Source organism: Manacus candei, unplaced genomic scaffold (assembly GCF_025592945.1).
Source record: "Manacus candei isolate 608988 ecotype Guabito, Panama unplaced genomic scaffold, ASM2559294v1 h1tg000065l, whole genome shotgun sequence".
NCBI classification, from domain to species: domain Eukaryota; kingdom Metazoa; phylum Chordata; class Aves; order Passeriformes; family Pipridae; genus Manacus; species Manacus candei.
This window is the reverse complement of record NW_026138113.1, coordinates 9,222,859-9,243,181: the sequence shown is the minus strand read 5'-3', so window position 1 is coordinate 9,243,181 and position 20,323 is coordinate 9,222,859. Positions and strand designations below refer to the sequence as shown.

The following is a 20,323-nucleotide window of genomic DNA, read 5'->3' as shown; positions in this document are numbered from 1 at the left end:
AAAATCAAGGCTGGCACCTTTAACTTGTACCAGAGAAAGGAAGCCCAAGCTGTTAAAATACAAAGGTGATTCCAAAAGTCAGTGATAAACATGATGTAATGAGCTCAAGAAAAGTCAAAACTTCCTGCTGAAAAATGTTTTGCTTTCTGCAATATGGACTTAAACAAAGATGATTCCCTAACCAGGCCTTTCTCAATCCCTCCCAACATAAAGACAAGCAAAAAGTGATTTTCAAATTACACAATTTATTTAGTATACAATAGTCATTACATCTCTTTACAACAACATATTATAAAATAACTATGTTAGATCTCACCAGCAGAACACTGAAACAAGAAATGAAAATACACTTATGGATCTCCTCTCCTAAAAACGTTCTGGCTCCTTGATAACATTTCATCTCTGCAATCTAAAAAAAGTAATTCATACCACAGTCCCACTGATAATGTGCAGCTTGAAAGTCCTCAAGGACACCAAGAACACACATGTCATGTCCCTGCTATTCCCACTGCTAGTAAGACTTGGTACATGCACTGCCAGGAGGGTTGTTCCTGGGGGTGGATCGTCCCTAATTGACTGGGACAGTGATGTAGGGCAACCACTTGGAAATAAGGTGCATCAGGGTGATGTCGTTCAAGAATATGAGAGTTATTTTAACAAAAACTGCACATTTTTAATGCAGTGAATGGAGATCACAGCAAGACACAGGAAGTAGATAAAATAATTATCAATTAAAACACTACCCACCTGTGGCAATGGGAGGTGCAGCCCCTCTCCCTGCAGCCCTGACCCTTCCCAGCTGGCCCTGCCTCCCCAGTCAGCCTTACACAGGGCAGGGAAGAGCTGTTCCCTCTCCTCCAGGGCTGGGTTAGTGTCCTTCTGCTCCTCTGAGCTCTGGTAAGTGCTTTTGTTCCTTGGCGTTCTTGGATTTACTGTTTTAGGGAGGTTGGTGTCTGAATGCTGCACTGCTGTCTCTGGAATATCCCTTAGTGTTAAACCTTTCTGAAAATAGGTCTTTCTGTTTAAAAACCAAACCAATGTGCACTTGGTAGTTTCTGTGAAAAGGTTAAATTTCTCCTTTGGCAATATTAGAGATGGCATTTTTGAACCAAGTCTGTTTAAAAATAATTATTGTTACAGTCAGGACTTCTTAATCTCAGTTATTACCTGTAAGTAAATTCTGAAAAGCACAGGGTACCACTGGGTCTGGGAGTCCCTCACCTCCATCAGAGGAAAGTTACTGCACCATTCCAGAAAGATCCAATTGCATTTTAGAACAAGCCAGCACAGCCCAGACATACTTTACCTTTCCTGTCCTTGTTTTCAATTACTGAAGGCACTCATTGAGGGATTCACTGACCCGGGCTTGCAGCAAGAACAGCCATGCATCATTACAGGCCTAATTAAAGTTTTAATACTGATTAAAATGTTTTATTATTGTATTATGTTAAACTGCGGTGGTCTCCAACCTCATTAAGGGATACAGGCTAGGAATTACTCAGGAGTTTCAGCTGCTGAGTTTAACAACCCAGCTCCTGTCAGTGTGTGATTTAACACACCCTGACTACAGCACACTCGCCTTTTGTGTCAGCCAGAAATGCAGGAAGATGTTGAACATTGTTTAATGAGTATTTACTGAATATAAAATTGTTTGAGCATATGACATAACCATCTCCATCTCTCTGGTAATTTACCTTGGTACAACTGAAAAGGAAAAACACTTAAATCACTTGGAATTGGAACCCAGCTCAGTTGTGAAAGCTAATCTCATTACACATCTTGATTAAATTAAATGTGGAGTTTGCTATCTGTAGCACTTTCAGTTTCCCATCATTAGAAATTAATTGCAGTGGTAATTACTATAACTGAGTTATTTGCAAGGCCACAAACACTCTTCTAGGTGTTCAAATGTTAATTCAACCTGGGCCTAGAGGCACTTGATTATTACAGTTGTGTTCTTCACAAGAAACAAATGATCCCAGTGGATCTCTTAAGATGGAGAGCACTGTGAGACTTCCAGATTTAATCTCTAATTTCAATCTAAAACCAAAGAAGTGCTAAAACACAGCAAAAGCCATGTACCTCCATAGCATTTAGAAATTCAGTACAATTCACAAAGTTCTGGCTGGTAAAAAGACAACAGGTACAAACAAATCACAAAATTCTCAGCATAGAGGCCTGGCTTCACTTAACCTTCCAAGTATTTTAAAATACCTGTAGTCTCTGTTTTAGGATAAAGAGCAAGGAAACAATGATTTTGTGCTAAAATATAGAGCTTAGTGTCTGAAATAACATAAAGCAAAGCTCCAGTAGCTGAACATATCTTAAATACTGAATTTTCCTGCTGATTTAGGGATGAGTTTTTCTTTTGTAAGGTTGGCAGTGTTCAATTTTGATATCCTACTAGGAGTCTCATGGGGAGAAAAAGGATCCCCCGGAGTTCAGAAAGCATATACAGAAAATAGTGGTGTGAGAATGCAAACTGAGAAATTTGGGGTTTTGTTTGTTCTGAGCACTTTAGAAGGATACAAACATGCAACATGTATCAAGCATGCTCCAGCCTTTAGTCTCACTAGAAATCGGTAACAGTCCATCATTTAACACTTAATGTTATAAAACAGTATGTCTCTGATCACTAAAAATGCTGGACAAGGATTAAAGTTTTACTCTTCAAACTTGTTTGCTGAATCTGCACTCACTGATTCTGCAATCACACACTCAAGTTTCGAAACTCATATCTGCACACATTCCCAAAGAATTCAAAAAGGAGGCACTGAAAGAGCAAAAGGATCTGCCAAAGAGGATCAGACTGTGAGACAAAACTTCATTTTGTGACAATTTTCAGGATTCACAAAGATAATGCATACTCACAAAAGGAGTAGCATGGGCTGCTTTCACTAAATTTTTATTATTTTAGAGTAAAAATCTCAACTGCTGAGCAGATTCACAGGCTGGCACTGGGCAGTGCTCCCACACACTGCTGCCTTTGTCTTCCAGTCAAACTGGAAAACAATTATATCCTAAGTATTCCAAGGGTCAGAATTCATAACTGAAATGATCCCTGCTAGCATTTATTTATGGATCTATGAAAAATTTGGCAACATCAGGAATGTTATCAAAACTAATCTGTCTTAAAAAAAAAAAATCACAGTAATTAAACAAGAAACCATCAACATAAAATGTTCTTAAAAACATAACCTGTTTGTAAACTTCATCTGCAATGCCTAATGTGGGTCCTAGCAGTAAAATACTGACCTTGAAGCCATGGTTGGAAATGTTATTTATGCTTGGCAAGTTTGTAAACATGGAATGTTTTGTTTTGAAACACTCTGGTGAAGTGTGTGGTGTAAGAAGGAAGGTTTTTCTTGATTTCCTCACAGAAGCGAGGATACAACGCAGGTTTCAAATCGGGTGCATTCTCTCCCAAACCATCCATGATCTATAATGAAATGTGTGAAATATCTTTAGCCAGTTCACAGTTACAGGCAATAACAAGTTAAAAACAATCTTGACAATACACTCAGAGGCTCAGGCTGGCCAGGTTTGTTAACAGTATGAAACAAGTGAGAGGAAGGAAAGAGCTTTAAACCAGTAAGATTTATAGTATCATCTCTGCATGGATAAAGCTGGTTTGTCAGAGGTCCATATCTGCTTTGGCTTGTTCAGTCTGCTCTGGTTTCATCTTGAGAATTCCCCTGGCACAGAGCAGTAACACCTGCTGCTCCTGAAGGAACTGAAGCTCTGGAGTGATTTACACTCTGGAAGTTTGAGTACTGTTTGAGCACTGCAAACCTGAAGCTCATCAGGAAGTGATTACTTACTCTGCCCAGGATCAATTCCCCCTTTTTTATTCTCAAATACTATTAAAAGCAATGTTCAGTGTGGCCATTTTGAGAATGTCTAAAGGCATCATTAGATTTTCCTTCCCACAGAGCTACTTCAAATCGTAAGGGCATTTCAAAAAGAAGTCAAGCAGAATTAACTTTGTTTCTAAATCTTGTCTCCAGCACTTACGTGGCCATTGGCTACATCAAGCAGGTCCCGTAAGCGGCAGCCTCTGCTGTGCCTCCTCTCATAACAAATGCTGTCCTCCAGGATCACGTAGTCCGTGCCAAAGGACCGCAGGATTCCGTGCACGTCCTCAGGAGATCGCTTGGCATAGATCTGATAAATCTAGAGAACGAGATAAATCTAAGCTCTAAGACACATGACACTGCCACTATTTCTTTGTTGGCTCAGAAAGAACTGAGATGGAGAAACCATGTGACTTGAATTAACTATTATAAAAACAATATATAAATGCTCTATTCAGCAGCCACTTGGAGTTTGTGTGTTATGGCTACTCGGATGCACAGCAGAACTGCTGCTGACTACACGACACGGGATGGTGCTGGCAGACTGGGGGAATGTCTAAGTTACAGGAAAGGGGAGGTGAAAACAGGGTCCCCAGCTCTGTGTGGAGTTTCTCAGGGTGGTTTCTGTCTAAAATCTGTTGTGCTGGTCTAGGAACTGAAGGGAGGATCAGGCAAATCAAGAAATGCTCCACGTGGGTTTAACGGGCTAGCTGGGCACCAGGATCTACTGATGCCAACAGAACCCAAACCAGTGCCCTCAGGACTAACTGAGTACCCAGGCACAGCAGTTCAGACACACTCCAGCTGCCAGAGGTGAGTCAGCAGATGCCCAAAGTAGGAGTTTCACAGAAGCAGGTAAATCCTGGGCCTGTGTCTGACAGTGAATTACCTCAGTGAGTAAAGCACCTGATGCCATTTGCAATGTGCTATTAGAGAGGATATTTGTTTTCTGGAGTGGAGCCACTGACATGGACAAGAACTAGCTTAAACAATCAGAACACTCTTACCTGCTTTGTTCTCTCCCTCAGATTCTTATCCTCATAATGGGGATGGTTAGTTAAGGTCCGTCCAGTGCACAGTTTGACTCCTGCTAATAGCTGCATGCTCCCAGCAAACACTGCTGTGTTTGGAGTGTTTGACCTAAACAAACGTTGATAAGTCTGAGGAAGTCTCTGTAGGGGCGTTTTTGCAATGCTTGTGACAGATCAGAAGGAAAAAAAAGACTGCAAAAATATTTTTCTGCCTCTGTTCAGGGAGTAATCTGTTCAAGCAACTGTGTTTTGTTCAAATATAGGGGATAAAGTGGATAAATCGTGATAATACTCTAACTGCAAATAAAAAATTCACTAAGCATGATGAGGAAATTTAAGGAAAACATGATCCTGAAAATTTCAAATTATTTCTGTATTTCATAGATTCATAAAGCCTTTGAATATTGATAAATTCTATATTCTAATTCTCAGAAATTCTCAGAATATTTCAGAAAACTTATTGTGACTTAGATTTCTGTGTGATATATAGAGGTACTTTATATAAAATGGATTATTTATTCTGAATGGTAAAATTTCCTGTTCCTCTCCTGGCATTCACCATTCACTTGGAAAGAAAACTGTTATGCTGAGGCTTGGGGCAGGGGAAGATGCAGAAGATGCCAGATAGAAATGCTGGCACTTACTGGTACTGTGATCTCTGAAATTCCAAGCCAATGTCTAGAATTGTTTTCTAAATAGCAGCCTTGGTATTTTAGGATTGTTTCAATACCCGTAATGAAAAAACTGTTTTTGCTCACCTTCCCCCCAACAAGTTTACAATCTAAAATGTATGTAAAGACACAAGAGAAGGGCATAGCAGAAAGAAAAGTAAAAATTCCAGGCAATAGACACTCCTATAATCAGGCTAATTAAAACTGGCCATCAGTGTTTTCTAGTCCTTAGTAGGCACATTTCCGTGGAAAGGTCTATGAAGACTACAACAGCAGAAAGAAGCATACGTTAGATGGAGTAAAATGAAATTAGAGTGTGAATAGTTGCCTAACATCCCTGTGCATGCATATATGGCACCTCTAGTACTCAGGTAACTGTGACACTTTGGGTGCACTTAAGGGAGCCTTTGGGAACTGCAGCTCTAAAGTCAGTCGTCTTTAAGCTCCATGATCGGCTTGGGAATGTTGAGAGACAAGTATTAAATTTTATTATCGCCTTTCAAGAGATTATGCTTAGCAAATGAATTAATAATTACAAACCCTTCCAAGGAATTCTTACATTGGTACATTAATCTCATCTAGGGAGGCCAGAGACAGTATTTTTAATAGGCCAGTTTAACTTTACTGATCGACTAGTTCTTCAGCACTTTAGAAAACCAGTTTCATTTTAAAGTCTGAAAATATTTAATCTCTTAAAAAATTTTTTTTTTTAACTTAAAATATTCAAAGTTACAAGTGTCACAAAGTAAATGTTTCACTAAAAGAAATGAATTCCTGTTAGAATTTATGCTAATGTAATGGCCCTGACAGGCTGTCAGCCAGGACTCATCCCTGAATCTGCAGGAAAGCACAAGTCTTTAGGCTAAGCTGCAAAGGACATGGGCTAAACTCAGCTGGGTACAGCTTAGATACCTGAAAGAAAAAGATGATTCTCAAAGCACCTTCAACATGTTTCCATGTTGATGCCTTGGCCAGGCAACTTCTAGTGTGATAAAATGGTTTCTGTGTTTGTTCAAGATTAGTTCAAATTTTAAAATGCTCTGCAGTACTTACTCCTACCTTGGCCTTACCAAGGCAACCCTGCACCTGGGATTGCAAATTTGCATTATAATGGTCTCTCTAGCAGACTCAAACTTCCTTAAACACACTGATACAGCCCCCCCCCCCCCCCCAACAAGTACCAAAGGCAAAACCACAGGAAAACAAGCAAACAACAAAAAAAGCCAAACCAGCCTGCAGCCTCTTTTCTTTAAAAAGAAGGCTAAAGGAAACAGTGAGTGCCCCTAATCCATAACGTGTAAAAATGCTTGTCAAAAATGTAGAATCATAGAATATCCTGACTTGGAAGGGACCCACAAGGATCATCCAGCCCAACTCGTGGCCCTGCACAGACACCCCAACAATCCCACCCTGTCCCTGAGAATGTTGTCCAAACCCTCCTGGAGCTCTGGCAGCCTTGGTGCTGTGCCCACTGCCATGGGGAGCCTGGTCAGTGCCCAACCACCCTCTGGGGGAAGAACCTTTTCCTGAGATCCAGCCTAAACCTTCCCTGGCACAGCTCCAGCCCTTCCCTGGTCCTGTCCCTGGTCACAGAGAGCAGAGATTGGTGCTGCCCCTGGTGAGGAAGCTGCAGACCCTGATGAGGTCTCCCCTCAGAAGATGGATCATGTAGAAGATGAATGGAGATTCCTCCCCTTTCCAAAAACATTCACTCCTGCCCAGAAGGGCTGAGTGCATTCTTTATTTACCAGGTAGTAAGAGTTTTGCCAGCACTCCTCCCTGTACCTTAGAAGCAACCTAGTGACCCTCCCTTTTCTAACAACTGGCTTATGTGCTCTGGTCCTGGATGGAGTTTAAACTCTAGTGTTCCAGGTGAAGGCAGATGTTTCCCTGAGACTCAGATTTACATGTTCCAAGTCCTAGAAAATTATCCTCCTTCAGACATATCACTGTCCATATTTTACTGGGCCAGCTCAGATGTTTCCAGACCAACAGCTGCTACTACTGGAGCCGCTGGAGAGACCCCAAGGAATACTTCCCAGGGATAGGATGACTTCCACATTCCATGGAAGCTCTTTCCCCTGTGCCCCTGTCTGAGCCAGGCACTAACTGCATTGCTCTGCACCCACTGCACCCATTGTGCTGCAAACCACTGAATGACACTTCTCTATTACACAGGAACGAAGCAATTTTTACAACTGTCTGAGCAAATGACGTATAAAATGAAAGGATAATTTGTTTTATAGCTCTCTGCCAAGCTCCATACCACGCTGCCCAACCTGCAAACAATTTATTCTCTAGGAAATGTCACTAAATAATGACAAGGACTTACAGGTCAAACTGATTTACATTATATAATTTAAATGCCATTCCAAGCAGACCTGATGGCATTTTGAACAAATAATCTCATTTATTTCTGAAGCTCTAAGCTTTCAACAAGTTAATTACAGCTGAACTAATGGGTAAACTAAGCACTATATTATATTGCAGGAAGCTTTTCTTTACCTACACTTAAGAATTTAGAGAATTATATAAATACTAAAGAGTAACTCATTAAAATAAAAAGGTTTCACAGGAAATACTTGCACAGACTCTGAAAGTCATAGTAATTCTTTCTCTTAAACTGCTAAGAAATTATTGTGAGCTGGTTTTAAGGCAGCACTAAGGAAGAAACAGCCAACATTGCAATTACAGGTTGCACCATTAGAAATAAAATGGGTATTTCTACTAAAACTCCCGCAGAGATGAACCCTGTAGTTGGCTTTCAAAGCCATAAAATCTGACCAGCCTCAGATTATTCCTTTACTCGAGTCTGATATGAATCTACAAAGTAAAAGGCTTTGAGAAAAGGAGATTCTGGGGAGGGATTCTTAAATACACCACAATAGATATTTCTTTTTCTTTAAAATAAACTCTTTTTATTTGCAGAGTGCTATAATAAAATATCACAGGATTAGCTGGAGGTGATAGGCAGTAAAGCACATTCAGTCATACTGTCATGGTTCTTTTTTTTCCCTCTGGTTTGGAGAGACTGAAAACTGCAAAAATGGAAAACGACAGCCACAAAGAAAAAGCAACAAGATGCATTTTTGTTAGTCCCAGCCTCAAGTTTATGCATGCAGATTTTGCTCACATAAAGGAATGCACCTACACAGTTGGTGGAAACCTAGTTCTTAGGCACTGTCAAGTTCGTGCCTAAATTTTACTGACAAATCAGTCAATGACAAAGGATAAGCCCAAGAATTTAAGAACAACAATTAAAAAAAAAAAGGTGTAATGTTGCCTTTAAAGTCTGGGATATGTGTTGATTTCAGTGTGATTACCCTTGAAAATTAGGCATGTAAATAAATAACAGAGATGAGTTAAAATTTTTAACTGGTTTGAAATTAAAATATAGCCACTAATATAAATTAATAAAAAGTACTGAATGAAAGAACCACCATTGAAACACGGGTATTTCATTTCCATAACCTTAGGAGCCTTTTAGAACTTTGTGGGGTTTCCACTAATGTACAAATTTGCCTGCTTGTCCCCCACACCTGGTTCAAGTACAGCTGACATCCAACTATGCTCTGCTGAATCTCAGGCTCAGTCAACTTTTCCACTGTTTTGGCTGTTGCCTGAGATTTCTAAGAAGTTTTTCTGTGATTTTTGGCAACTGCTTAGGAAATATTCCACAATTCTAGACAGATTTCCCCTTTAAAGGCAGAAGACGTTGCTTCTTTAGCACTTACCAGAAGTAAACAGAGTAGGGAAGTTCACGCTATTGATTTGCTCATTCTACTGATATTCTTCCCCATCTCACAAATGAGCATGTTGTTCCTGTTGTCTTAGGGAGAAAGACCAAAACTAAGAATTTTAATGTACCTCCCAGCAGGGAACAGAGAGCTGTGAACTATCCCTGGGGCACTGGCAGGACCTTCTTGACTTTTTTTTTTTTGGAAAACAAAAAAAAAGCTAAGAAAATGAGGTGGTGGGTAGGAAAAAGCAGAGACTGGGATATGAAAGATCATTTTGTAAAAAACCCGTGCTCTGTAATTGTACAGATATAAACCACTAGATCTTTCTGAAAATGCTATGGCAACTTGAGTAAGGGGAGAAGTGAGAAATACATCTGCAGACACTTCCCACTGGACAGACTAATAGTTGGTCATTATTCAGATTGTGTACTTGGACAAGTTAATATGCATTTAGAACTAAGCAGACAGAAGGGTTTTCTTGTTGTGGAGAGATTGCAAGACAGATGAGTTATTCCTAATTCACTGCTATACATGACAAATTAAGAGATTTCCATACTGAGTTTTAATAATGAATGATTAGCCCCTGACACCAGCCTTGACAGGTCATTAACTACAGCACAACTATCAAGTGTTGGTACAGTAACATATTTTTCTTACACGCCAAAACTTAAGAAAATCTGTCCCACTTTGAGAAACTTATCATAAATTTTGTTGGCTGGTATTTAAAGCACAGATAATTAACTCTTCTTTACAGGAGTAATATTTCTAAACACAATAAATTCTAAGTAAAAAAAACTCCCTCTGTGATTGTCTGTCATGACTTAAAATGAAGAGAGGACAAGCACCAGTTTAGCATTCTCAGCACTAAGAACACATGAAACATTATTCTCATCGGAGCCAGTCAAATCTAGCTCATGGCTGGGAATAACTCCACATGCATATTTTATGTATAAATCTATATATAACTCTATATATTGTACACAGGAGACCTGAACTATCAGACATTTACCATCTTTTAATAAAACAGTAGTGCTAAATGGAACTGGCTGGTAAACATTTGTCACAAAAACATGTCAATAAGGCTGCAAGGATTCTAAATGATGCAAAAAAACATGGCCTGCTTTCAGAATAAGTCAGTGAAGGCTTGTAATATATTTTACTTCTGAATTACTCCTTCTAGTTTATGAATTAAAGAAATACAGCATTATGGAGTGTAAATATGTTGCTATGGATAGAATAGGCTGGGTGACTGGTTTCACTGAAGTTCGTTGTATATGAAGGAAATACTCCAAACAGTTGTTTATCATTATTATTATGTTAAATTCAGATTTACTTTCAGAATGTTTTCCTCCAGAATATGAAACTGACTTTCTTTTTAAAAAATCACTGTCAGAGTTCCAAATAAATACAAGTCTCAGGAAGCTCCCTGTTAAGAACTTAACCTGAAAGTTTTCAGTGGTTGCTGTATGTTAATAGAGAACATACCCCTTGAATTCACAGCCCTCCGGGGACCATCCTACCTGGCCTCTTTTCTCAGCCCTTCCACATGCAGTACTACAAACTGTTTGCACCTTCCTGTGCAAATACCTTCCTGTGCTCTGTGAGAAAGCAGAAGTGATGAGGTGGGGTTGGAATGATAAATTCCTGAAAAAGACTTTGCACCTATGCTTAGCTGTGACAAGTTCAATTACAAATATTTTGTTTGCAGTTTAGAAGGCTTGTTGGGATTAATACTAACAAGTATCAACAATTTAGATTGTTTTAAAGCTCAAGAAACAGGCTGCAGAGTACAAATTTTCCAGTCCTACCATTGTACATCCATGCTTTTTACCATTATAAAGTTGAGAAGGACACCAAGTTGGGGGGACAAAAATAAAACGATTTCACTGTAAAGGTCTATTAACATACAGAGGTAGCTAAATATGATGAAAGAAGCTTGACATATCCCAATTTACCTCTTTTGGCTGGGAAAACTATGTGTACTTATGGGAGTAAATTGAATCAGATGGTTCCCTGAGGCACATGAAACACAGCAGTGGTACTGAACCAGAGTGGTCTGGGGGGCTCTGATATCCCAACCTCTTGGTATCCCACTCACCCTAACTATCTCCACGGGTCACCAGAGTTCACTGATGAGCTGTGACAAATAAGGGAGAACACTATAACTAAGAACATTAGATCTACACAAATAGCATTTAACTTAAATAGAGAAAAAATCCTCTTACTTAATCCAGTTCATCAGCTCCACAGTGTCTGGGTCATAGAATTCTCTCAGCTCTGATAGTTCATCCATTATTCCTGGCCAGAACTATAACGGAAACAAAATAGAACAAACTCAAGACAGAATGAACAAAACAAGTTCTGGATGCTGAAATATATTACTCCCTCTTAGCTGGCAACTGATCCAACCAAAAGACTATCAGGGTAAAACATTTCAAAATTTACTGCAGACAAAGAATACGTAAATCGAATCTAGAGCAGAGAAAAAATGATTGAAACTGATTCTTTAAAGCTTAACCCTCCCCCCAAAAAAGCTAAGAGAACAAAGATTTATTTAAGGGTTTCTTGTTCAAGCTAGTGAATAGTCAAGGGAAGAAGGGAGCATTAAGGGAGATAATGCCAGTGCTAATGACAGATTGCTGTGCTTCAGTCTTTACTACAGAGGATGTTACAGTGAAACCTATTCCAAACCTGCTTTCTTTAGATAGTATGGATTGCTGGCTTGAAAACTGAAATGCTACAAGAAAAAGTGTTAAGAAAACCCACCTGATAATCTAAAAAGCCATAAATCATCCAATTTATATAATGCTTATCCAAGCGTTCAGAAGGAATTTGAATGTGGTGCTGCTGAGCTTCTTTGCAAAAACATACATTCTTTTACTACAACTGTAATTGTGTAGGAGGACTGGGGAGCAGGAGATATAATTGGGCCAATTTAGATACTTAGTTTAACTGTTTACCTGACACATTTACATTTGTTCAAGTACTACTGGCTGGTAGATTGAGAAACAACCAATATAGTTATGGCAGCATCACAACCCTGCAGCTCTGGCAAGTATGGAAGTACTATCACAGACATATTTCTGCTTTTCAGAAGCTCTCTCAAGAGATTAGTAAATAAACTAAGCTGTTGTGAAATGAGACTGTAGAGTCTCATAATGGATCAAAATTTCTTCTCTCCATTACTAAACTAGCCTGGATAGCTAAACACTCTGAAAGCTTGGATCCTTCAGGGGGGACACAGGAAATGAGCCTGGGACACTGCTCTCTACTGAGTGCTGGGGCTATTATGTGGCATTCACTCATCTGTAGAGGTTTTACAAGTCACAGTGTCACACTACTGCAATTATTGAGTCAGTACAAGCAGGTTTCACTGGAGGAAAATTTTGGTAGTGAGGCTTGCTATTACTGAATTGAAAAGGAGACTTCTGTGCTGGCCAAAAACCTGGAGGTGCTCAACAGTCCACTGATGACCATGGGAGTTCAGTACTTCTCAGATACAAGGACACTTATTTTGAATTTAAAAAGTATATTAACTCTTTGGCCTCTGAATGTAAGTGAAAAGTAAGTACTACTGCATTCTTTATAGCTACTGTTGGCCTAAGAATGAAAATTAAGAACTCCTTAGAGAAAAATCATTAGATACTAAGAATAGAAATAAACACAACATTTTCTTTTGAAATTTTTTTTCTACAGACTTTAGGTTTGAAGGATAAATACATACAGTACACTCAGGGAGTTGTTCAGTACAGCCAAGGACTGCTCAGATCATGGGCATATGTTGCACTATGTGCTACAATAAATGTATGTGTCTGGAGCAAAAAGACTCAGCCATGATGAAGATAAAAATGCAGTTAGAGATATTACATGAATGGATAGTTTACTAGCAAAGAGAAATCAAGATTATTTGGCAAACCCTGGAATTAGAATGCTGAAACTCAGGTGCTAACCTTAAGTACCAACAATTTATTTAGGAATGACTGGCATACAAACACAAATTGATGAGTATTACTGTGAAGTTAAATACAACACAGATAAAGCTGAATTATATGAATAACACTTGGTACTGCATCATATGTGTTGTGTTATCTACAGCACAGCTAAAGGATGTACATGGAAATATTTCAGCATTTTCACTTTATCTAAAAGATGTTTGCACTGTGTTAATGAAGAACACATGTAAACAGAAACACTGATGTCTAATAGGTCTCAAAACATGCTGTACCTGAAATCTGAAAGATAGGTGGAATTACAGCTGCATTTTTATCTTGATAAATTATTGTTCAAGAGATGTATTTGGGACTGTGGTAACCACATGCCTCAAAAGAGGCTTTATTATCTTATTTGGGATTAGGTTAATAATCCCATAAAACTCCTATTGTGGGGAACAGCACTAAAGTATAGTTCTTCTGAGAAATGTAACCACAACAAGTAGTGAAACACAGAACTACCCCACTAGTAATTCCAGAAAACTAGCCATGATGACCAGTTAATTTTGTGGTGTACATTGAAACTGCTCCTGCAATCTGAGCACTCAGTGTGTGAACAGATAAATTCTTGTCTGGAAAGGAGAAAGGTAATTACAAAAATCTCCTTCCCCTGCTTATAATATTTTAAAGAGAGAATATATGAACACATTCTCACAGAAGAAATGGATACTTTCTGAATCTCTCTGTAAGAATTTTTATTCTGACCATTTACAGGGAACCTGTGACAGGTTTTGCCCACCAGGCTTCTCATAAACTCAGTTTTGCAGAGAAGACACACAAAAATATCCACACCTCTGGCAGCTGCACTGCAAGAACTGACTTAGGACAAAAAAAAAAAACACTGAGAAGTGATGAATTTCTCATTCCCACTGAGAACTTTGAAAAATAGTGTTTTTCATGTCCATAAAAATTACTTCCTTTATTTAGAAGAAACAAAAATTACGCTTCTCAGGCAGACTGAGCACAAATAATGACTGACCTAAAGCCTATGAAATCAGTGATTTCTGTTGACTTCTGAATTGAATCTGACAGGATTCAGGAACTTCACATCTGCTCATGAAGAGTGGGAGAAAAATTATTTCTAGTTATCTGTCATATTGGACTATCAGAATGTCATGCTCTTGGTATCCCCCATGTCAAAAGAAATGGCATTATTTCTGTCATATTCATAGATGATGAAAATGGTAAATGACTTCCCAATGGGAAAAAAAAAGTCCTAAAGAGTTTTCTAGGAGAATAATAAGACAATTTAAATGGAAAACAGCATTTTTTGACTTTTTGTTTCAGTTTTAAACAGGGAAACTGGAGTGAGGTCTAGTAGCAGCTTTCTAAACTCTTATGCTTTACACTACTGACTTTCTAACTTTAATAATGAAATTAATCTTGAGTTTCTCTGAAGGGAATTATTATTTAACAGAAATATTCTCATCTCAGACTACTTATTGCAGAAACAATTGCTCCATCGAAGGAGCATCTGATTTTCTTGTCTTTGTGAACACAGATTAAAAAAATGGTTTGCCCATTAAATCAATGATCTAAATCTCACTGCTATGACAGACTGATAACCTTGTACGTGTTATAAATTTAAATATTTTTTATGTATTTACACTTAAACATTTGACAATAATATTTTGTTGCTTGGACAGAGAAGTACTTGAACACTTAACAATTCTGTACTTTAAAACATATGAGATGAGGCATAACAGTATAGAATATTATGATTATTTTTCCTCCTCTAATGAATCATTACACAATTTAACAATCTGCATTATCCATAACTTAATTAAAAGCCAAACAGACAACTCCCATTTCCATAAAATTATGCATTTAAATAACACCTGCTGACTTACATATATACAATTAGACAAACATTTGTATCCACAAACAGCTACTCTGGATCAAATGAGCCCAACTGATCTTTTACACACAATTCCATACACATAAAGGTACTTGCACTTCAGGTAGTCTATCCCCATTCAGTTACAAATCTTGCATGTAGAAACTAATAAAACAACCTCCTTTTATGAGAAAAGGAAATTCCATGTAACTTAAAAACTGCCAAAACATTGAGAAAAAAATTTTCTTACCTTATATGAAATGTACAGTAATGTAATTATTGGTACAGAATATTTAAGCACCTGTGCCTAAGAGAAATTGAAAAAAATATTGGTTATTCTGATGATACATTTATTTGAATAGATTTAATTTTTAATGTATTGATATGTAAAATACTTAACACATAGTGGAATTCAGAGTTTGAATTTTAAGACCATATTTTGATTTTGTTTTCAAGTAAAACCCTAATTACAGACCCATCCCAAGTGATGGACTGATATCTATATATTTAAATCTATATTCTACAAAGTGGAAAACACTGTCATTCAATATAATTGACTGCAAAGGTCTTCTCAGACTGCTGAGGATTTCTTAATATGGTGGCTTTTTTAGTAAAATTGTGGTTATTTTTCATAGCCACATCTATATTGCCATCTAGTGTATCCAAATGGAATTGTTTAATACAGAAACCAGTAGAAAATACATTTTACTTACTAAATTTATACAAATATACATCAGAGATATCCAGTTAAAGAGAACTGCAAACAATATTCAGCTGTGAGCCTTGATTTGGTTTAGATAAGGACCAAACCCCATTGGATGAAATGCTGTAAGTACCCTCTGGGATGTGTAGAGATGGACACACTTCAGCATAAGTTTCCAAACTTCTGTGCTGCACAGGCCAAAGGATGCAAACACACACATGTGGGATGTCCAGAGGTACTTCATTCTGCAAAAACACAAGGTTTTCACGATCATCTGGAGCTCTGCTAAAGCTGCTTGATGAGGGCAGTTAATGTCCAGAGAAGTTCTGAAGACAATTTTCTTGGACTTTCAGGATTCTGAAATAACTGAGTACAAGATTGACTTGGCACTTTGCTATGTGCTCTTGAGAACATATCTGTTCCCAAACTCCCAAACATTCTTTTTGGCAGAATTCTGGGAAATGCTTCAGTCTACAAGTATAAACACACCAGGGAGAGAAAGAAGGTTCATGATCCTACAAAGTTTGTGGTCAACATATTTTACACTCTTATAAAAATACACTCAATCATCTAAACAAGCCCCAAGTAGAATTTAAAAATATATACCTCATTGTGCTTAATGCCAGACATCCAAAAAGAACTGTGTGAACTAAGCTGTAAGCAGCATCAGGCTTCAGTGTTACTGTGCACTCTTCCATCTTTTCCATTAACTTGACTTGATTTGAACCACTAATTAAAGAAAGAAACAGTGTTATATTAAGTTCTCGAACATATTTCATATCATTATCTGCATTTTAAACAGCATTGAATCCTTCTGATGCTAGAAAGCAATACTACTGCTATCAGTCCACAATCTTCTATTGTATCTATGATATAATTAAGCCTGATACTACCAACTTTGATGTAGCAGCAACTATTTCTTTTCATGTCTAGATTTTTGGAAATGCAGTGAGTTTAAATGAGCTGGATTAGAGTGAGATAAAACTGTTTACAGAAAGGCAAGCTTGGTTTCTTGCTTGAAGTAGCTACTCCCATGAGGTTCACAGGGCTTAGATGAGAGTGAAGAATTTAACTGTGATTTGTGGGGTTGTGCTGGTATATCTGGATGCCAATAAAGCCATAGATTGGAAGCAGACTTACAGCAAATCAGTTTTGAAAGGACTGGTTGTAGCTTGAGGTGGCTGGTCTTGTGAATGTATGTGGAGGGCCCATTAAAAGAAAAAAAGTATGCTTAAATGTGTGAGGTCTTCCCCTGTTCTTTTCAGGCAGGGGATAACTGAGATAACTGGACAGTGTTAAAAATTAGGGTGATGTTTGTGATTACATCTAGGATTACAGAAAATAAGAGCAGCAGAGTCTTTTCTTTGTTTTTAAAATTGGTGCAGAAAGTTTTTTAAGAGGTTGGTTGAATAGTACCAAAATGATTTACAGATGACTCGCTTCACAACTGTCACAAAATAGTTTCAGAATGTCTTAGATACTTACCCTCTCTTTCTGCCACCTCCTCCCTCTCTCTTTTACTATGTCTTCCCTAAAATCTGTGATGACTGGCACTAGTTACATGATACTCCTTGAATTTTTGCTAAATCAAGTTTTATATCCTCCCTTCTAACTGCAGCCCAGACTGTACCTATAAAACTGAGAGGTCTATAATGAACCATTTACTTTTTTTTGTTTTAATAGCAATTCTGTCTAATTTTCTTCTAGTGCTCTCTAAATACCTCAGAATCCTACAGATCAGCTGTGGGAACAGCCAGCAGTGATGCACAGCTGGGAGTGCTTTGCACTCTTCTGCTTCCCCTCCCAAACCCAACCAACCCCACACAAACTGCAAAACCTTAACAGCAATCCAAAGAGCTTGCAGGAAAGTTTATACTTTTAGCTTTAATAGGATGTTACTGTTCTGCCTGATCTCTCTATCAGACATCCTACTCTTTCCTCAGTACCTGTGGAAGTAATACTGGTAGCTGCTGTATTCAACTGTCAGTTCCTGAGCCATTTGAAGATGAGAAAATTGATAAAAATGTGAATTATCTTAAAGTTGTACATTACCTGAGGTTCCTAAAGGCAACAATTACAGCTGCCACTGCCATAAGGAAGAGAACAAATACGTAAACGTAAAAAAGTAACGTGTCTGAGAGTCTTGAAAAGGTGTTTAATGGTAATAAACCAAAAGCTTCTTCACAGAGATACAGGTTGGCATCAAAATCTCTAAAGAAAAGAGAATAATCCTTGTCAACAGGTATGGCGTAATTTGATGCCAAAAAGGATCAAAGTTTGCTTTTCTCACAAGAAATTATAAAGCTGCAGTTGTGCAGATTATTGTAAGGGAAAATATGACACAAACATGAGGTACAAATCCATGATTTATCACACAGATTTTAAATGAGAACAACCTGCAGGTTTCAATTAATGAAGTCAAAGAAAAAAAAGCAGAATTGCAGCTAAATCATACCTTGTTGCTCCAAACCCAAATTTTGCTTTCAGAAATTTGAATATATGTTCATCTGACTCAAGATTAAGAATTTTCTATAGAGTAGGGAAAAAGAAAGGAAATTATATTTTAAGTATCAAAAATGTCACACAGGTAAGCAGGTTTTTTTCATCATTTAAATGAAACTGTAGAGCACCACAGGCTTACTGAGAAGGGTGCTTTGCAATTGAATAAGCTTTCAGTTTTAACTGCATTCACTGAAAAGTAAATTCAATGAAAAACTATGCAAATACTCAGCAGTATCAGAATGCAATATAAATCTACATTTGTTATAAAATTACAGGTGAGCTTCAAGTTAACACCAATTATTTGGTGTTAATTTATGAGGTTTTCAAATCCATATATCAAAAAGATTAGCAAAACAATCTTTAATTTTTAGAATGCAGTCTCTGAAATGCAGTGAAATCTCACTGCAATTTTTACTTGATGACATCACTATAGATGGTTAACAAATAGCTTTTAACATAATACATTTTGCAACTTTCTACATAAAAAAATATTTGCTTACCTTGATGAATTTATTTATCAGGAGAGTCAAGCACAAGACTAACAGAACATGCAGGATAAGTTTCCCAAGCCTATTAAGCAAGCCACCCGTTTTTAGATTTTTCTACAAAGAAGAAAATATTAGAATTTCAGTATTTTTTTTTGTATGTATTTGGAACAAAAGCATCACAGGCTATTTCAAACAGCTGGTCTGCTAGGCCTGATCAGGATCAAATTGTATTAGCTTCATGTAAGCAAAAATGTATACAGAATCAAGTATAAAGATACATTTCTTCCACAAAACCGAAGGGAAAACATCACAAAAGCTCCCCAGGCTCTTGATGTGGCAGAGTTTTGGAAGAAGCCAACCAACCTTCCTTTGGCAGTGGCCCTATTATATTTATACAATTAATTTCCTTTTGAAATACCTCTTCATTAGATCTTCCTCCTAAACATGGCAAAGAGGTCTTCTGGCTCTAACTGTCAGCTGAAAGGATTTTGAGCAATTTTCCAGTTAAAAGCTCCAGATCCAGATGAGCTGCTCACAGACAACTGGGAATAGGCACAGACATTGTCTTAACTATAAAAAATACAGTCTTGATTTTAGGTGGTCAGAAATGAGAGACAACAGGAATGGCCCTGTAAGTTCACACACTCTGGTCAGAGACTGTTGTCGATGTCAGTATCAGAAAAAAGAGAACTGTAAATGCAGTAAAAACCCGAGTCTTTGAAAGAAAAGAGATTTTAGTAAGCTGAATTCAACATGTGCCCAGTTCTCCCAGAATATTTGTTGGAGGCAGATCCATAAATTCAAGCCAAGTCCTGCTGAAACAGGTGTAAAGTCCATTTATGCAATTTTTTGCAGGATCCAAACTGCTGCTTGCACAATCATGAATGTTAATAGCAATCACAGAATTATGGTATCTGATGTGCTTGGTTATGCTGCAGTTACTGTAATTGAAGTCATTATTTGATCAGGCAATGTTTTTGCTGCTTTACACTACATAATTCCTCTAATTAGTATTAGTAATTGAAAGTTATAATGCATAAAAATTACTCATTTACATATATACATATCTATGTATATACAAATATCGATCCACTCTTTATTTAGTACCACAAAAATATTTCAGTACCTACCTGGATTGTTCTTGCTATCAAGACAGAAGCATTAAAACTTATAAGTAATGATCCAAGAATCATAGAATTAAAGAACTGTAGGACACAGACGAGCAGTAATCCAGAAATCTGAATGATATAGAGCCACGTAACCTGGAACAATAATGAGATTTTTATATCTACAAAACCTAACAGTCATGGTTGCTCTTCTATGAATATGTTTTATAATTTATTTCAACGCCTATTATTTTTGCAAAAAATGCATCATATTGCATTAAATCATCCCATTTAAAGCCATTACTACATCCTCTTTATATTTATGTCCTGAACTAGTGAGGTTAATATTTTATGCCCATGTTGTAACTGAGGAAGCCTGATCCTATAATCAAGCAGATACAA

General features: G+C 37.6%; 1 protein-coding gene across 7 annotated transcripts in view; it reads right to left on the bottom strand.

Annotated features, from left to right (window-relative positions):
• Positions 1-225: 225 nt before the first annotated feature.
• Positions 226-20,323, bottom strand: part of DPY19L3 (dpy-19 like C-mannosyltransferase 3) — a 34,017-nt gene continuing 13,919 nt past the window's right edge. For 3 of the 7 annotated variants that reach the window (XM_051806015.1, XM_051806013.1, XM_051806016.1), the window contains 11 exons: positions 19,946-20,077; positions 18,828-18,929; positions 18,281-18,354; positions 17,878-18,036; positions 16,432-16,554; positions 15,959-16,070; positions 15,373-15,429; positions 11,522-11,604; positions 4,862-4,994; positions 4,015-4,173; positions 226-3,439 (listed from right to left, as the gene is read on the bottom strand). In XM_051806015.1, coding sequence (XP_051661975.1) covers positions 3,278-3,439; positions 4,015-4,173; positions 4,862-4,994; positions 11,522-11,604; positions 15,373-15,429; positions 15,959-16,070; positions 16,432-16,554; positions 17,878-18,036; positions 18,281-18,354; positions 18,828-18,929; positions 19,946-20,077 — 1,296 coding nt within the window. In that variant the 3' untranslated portion in view covers positions 226-3,277. Of the gene's footprint in view, positions 3,440-4,014; positions 4,174-4,861; positions 4,995-9,290; positions 9,386-10,816; positions 10,895-11,521; positions 11,605-15,372; positions 15,430-15,958; positions 16,071-16,431; positions 16,555-17,877; positions 18,037-18,280; positions 18,355-18,827; positions 18,930-19,945; positions 20,078-20,323 lie in introns of those variants that run through there. The other 4 variants (XM_051806014.1, XR_007907526.1, XM_051806017.1 and 1 more) reach the window with 4 other exon arrangements.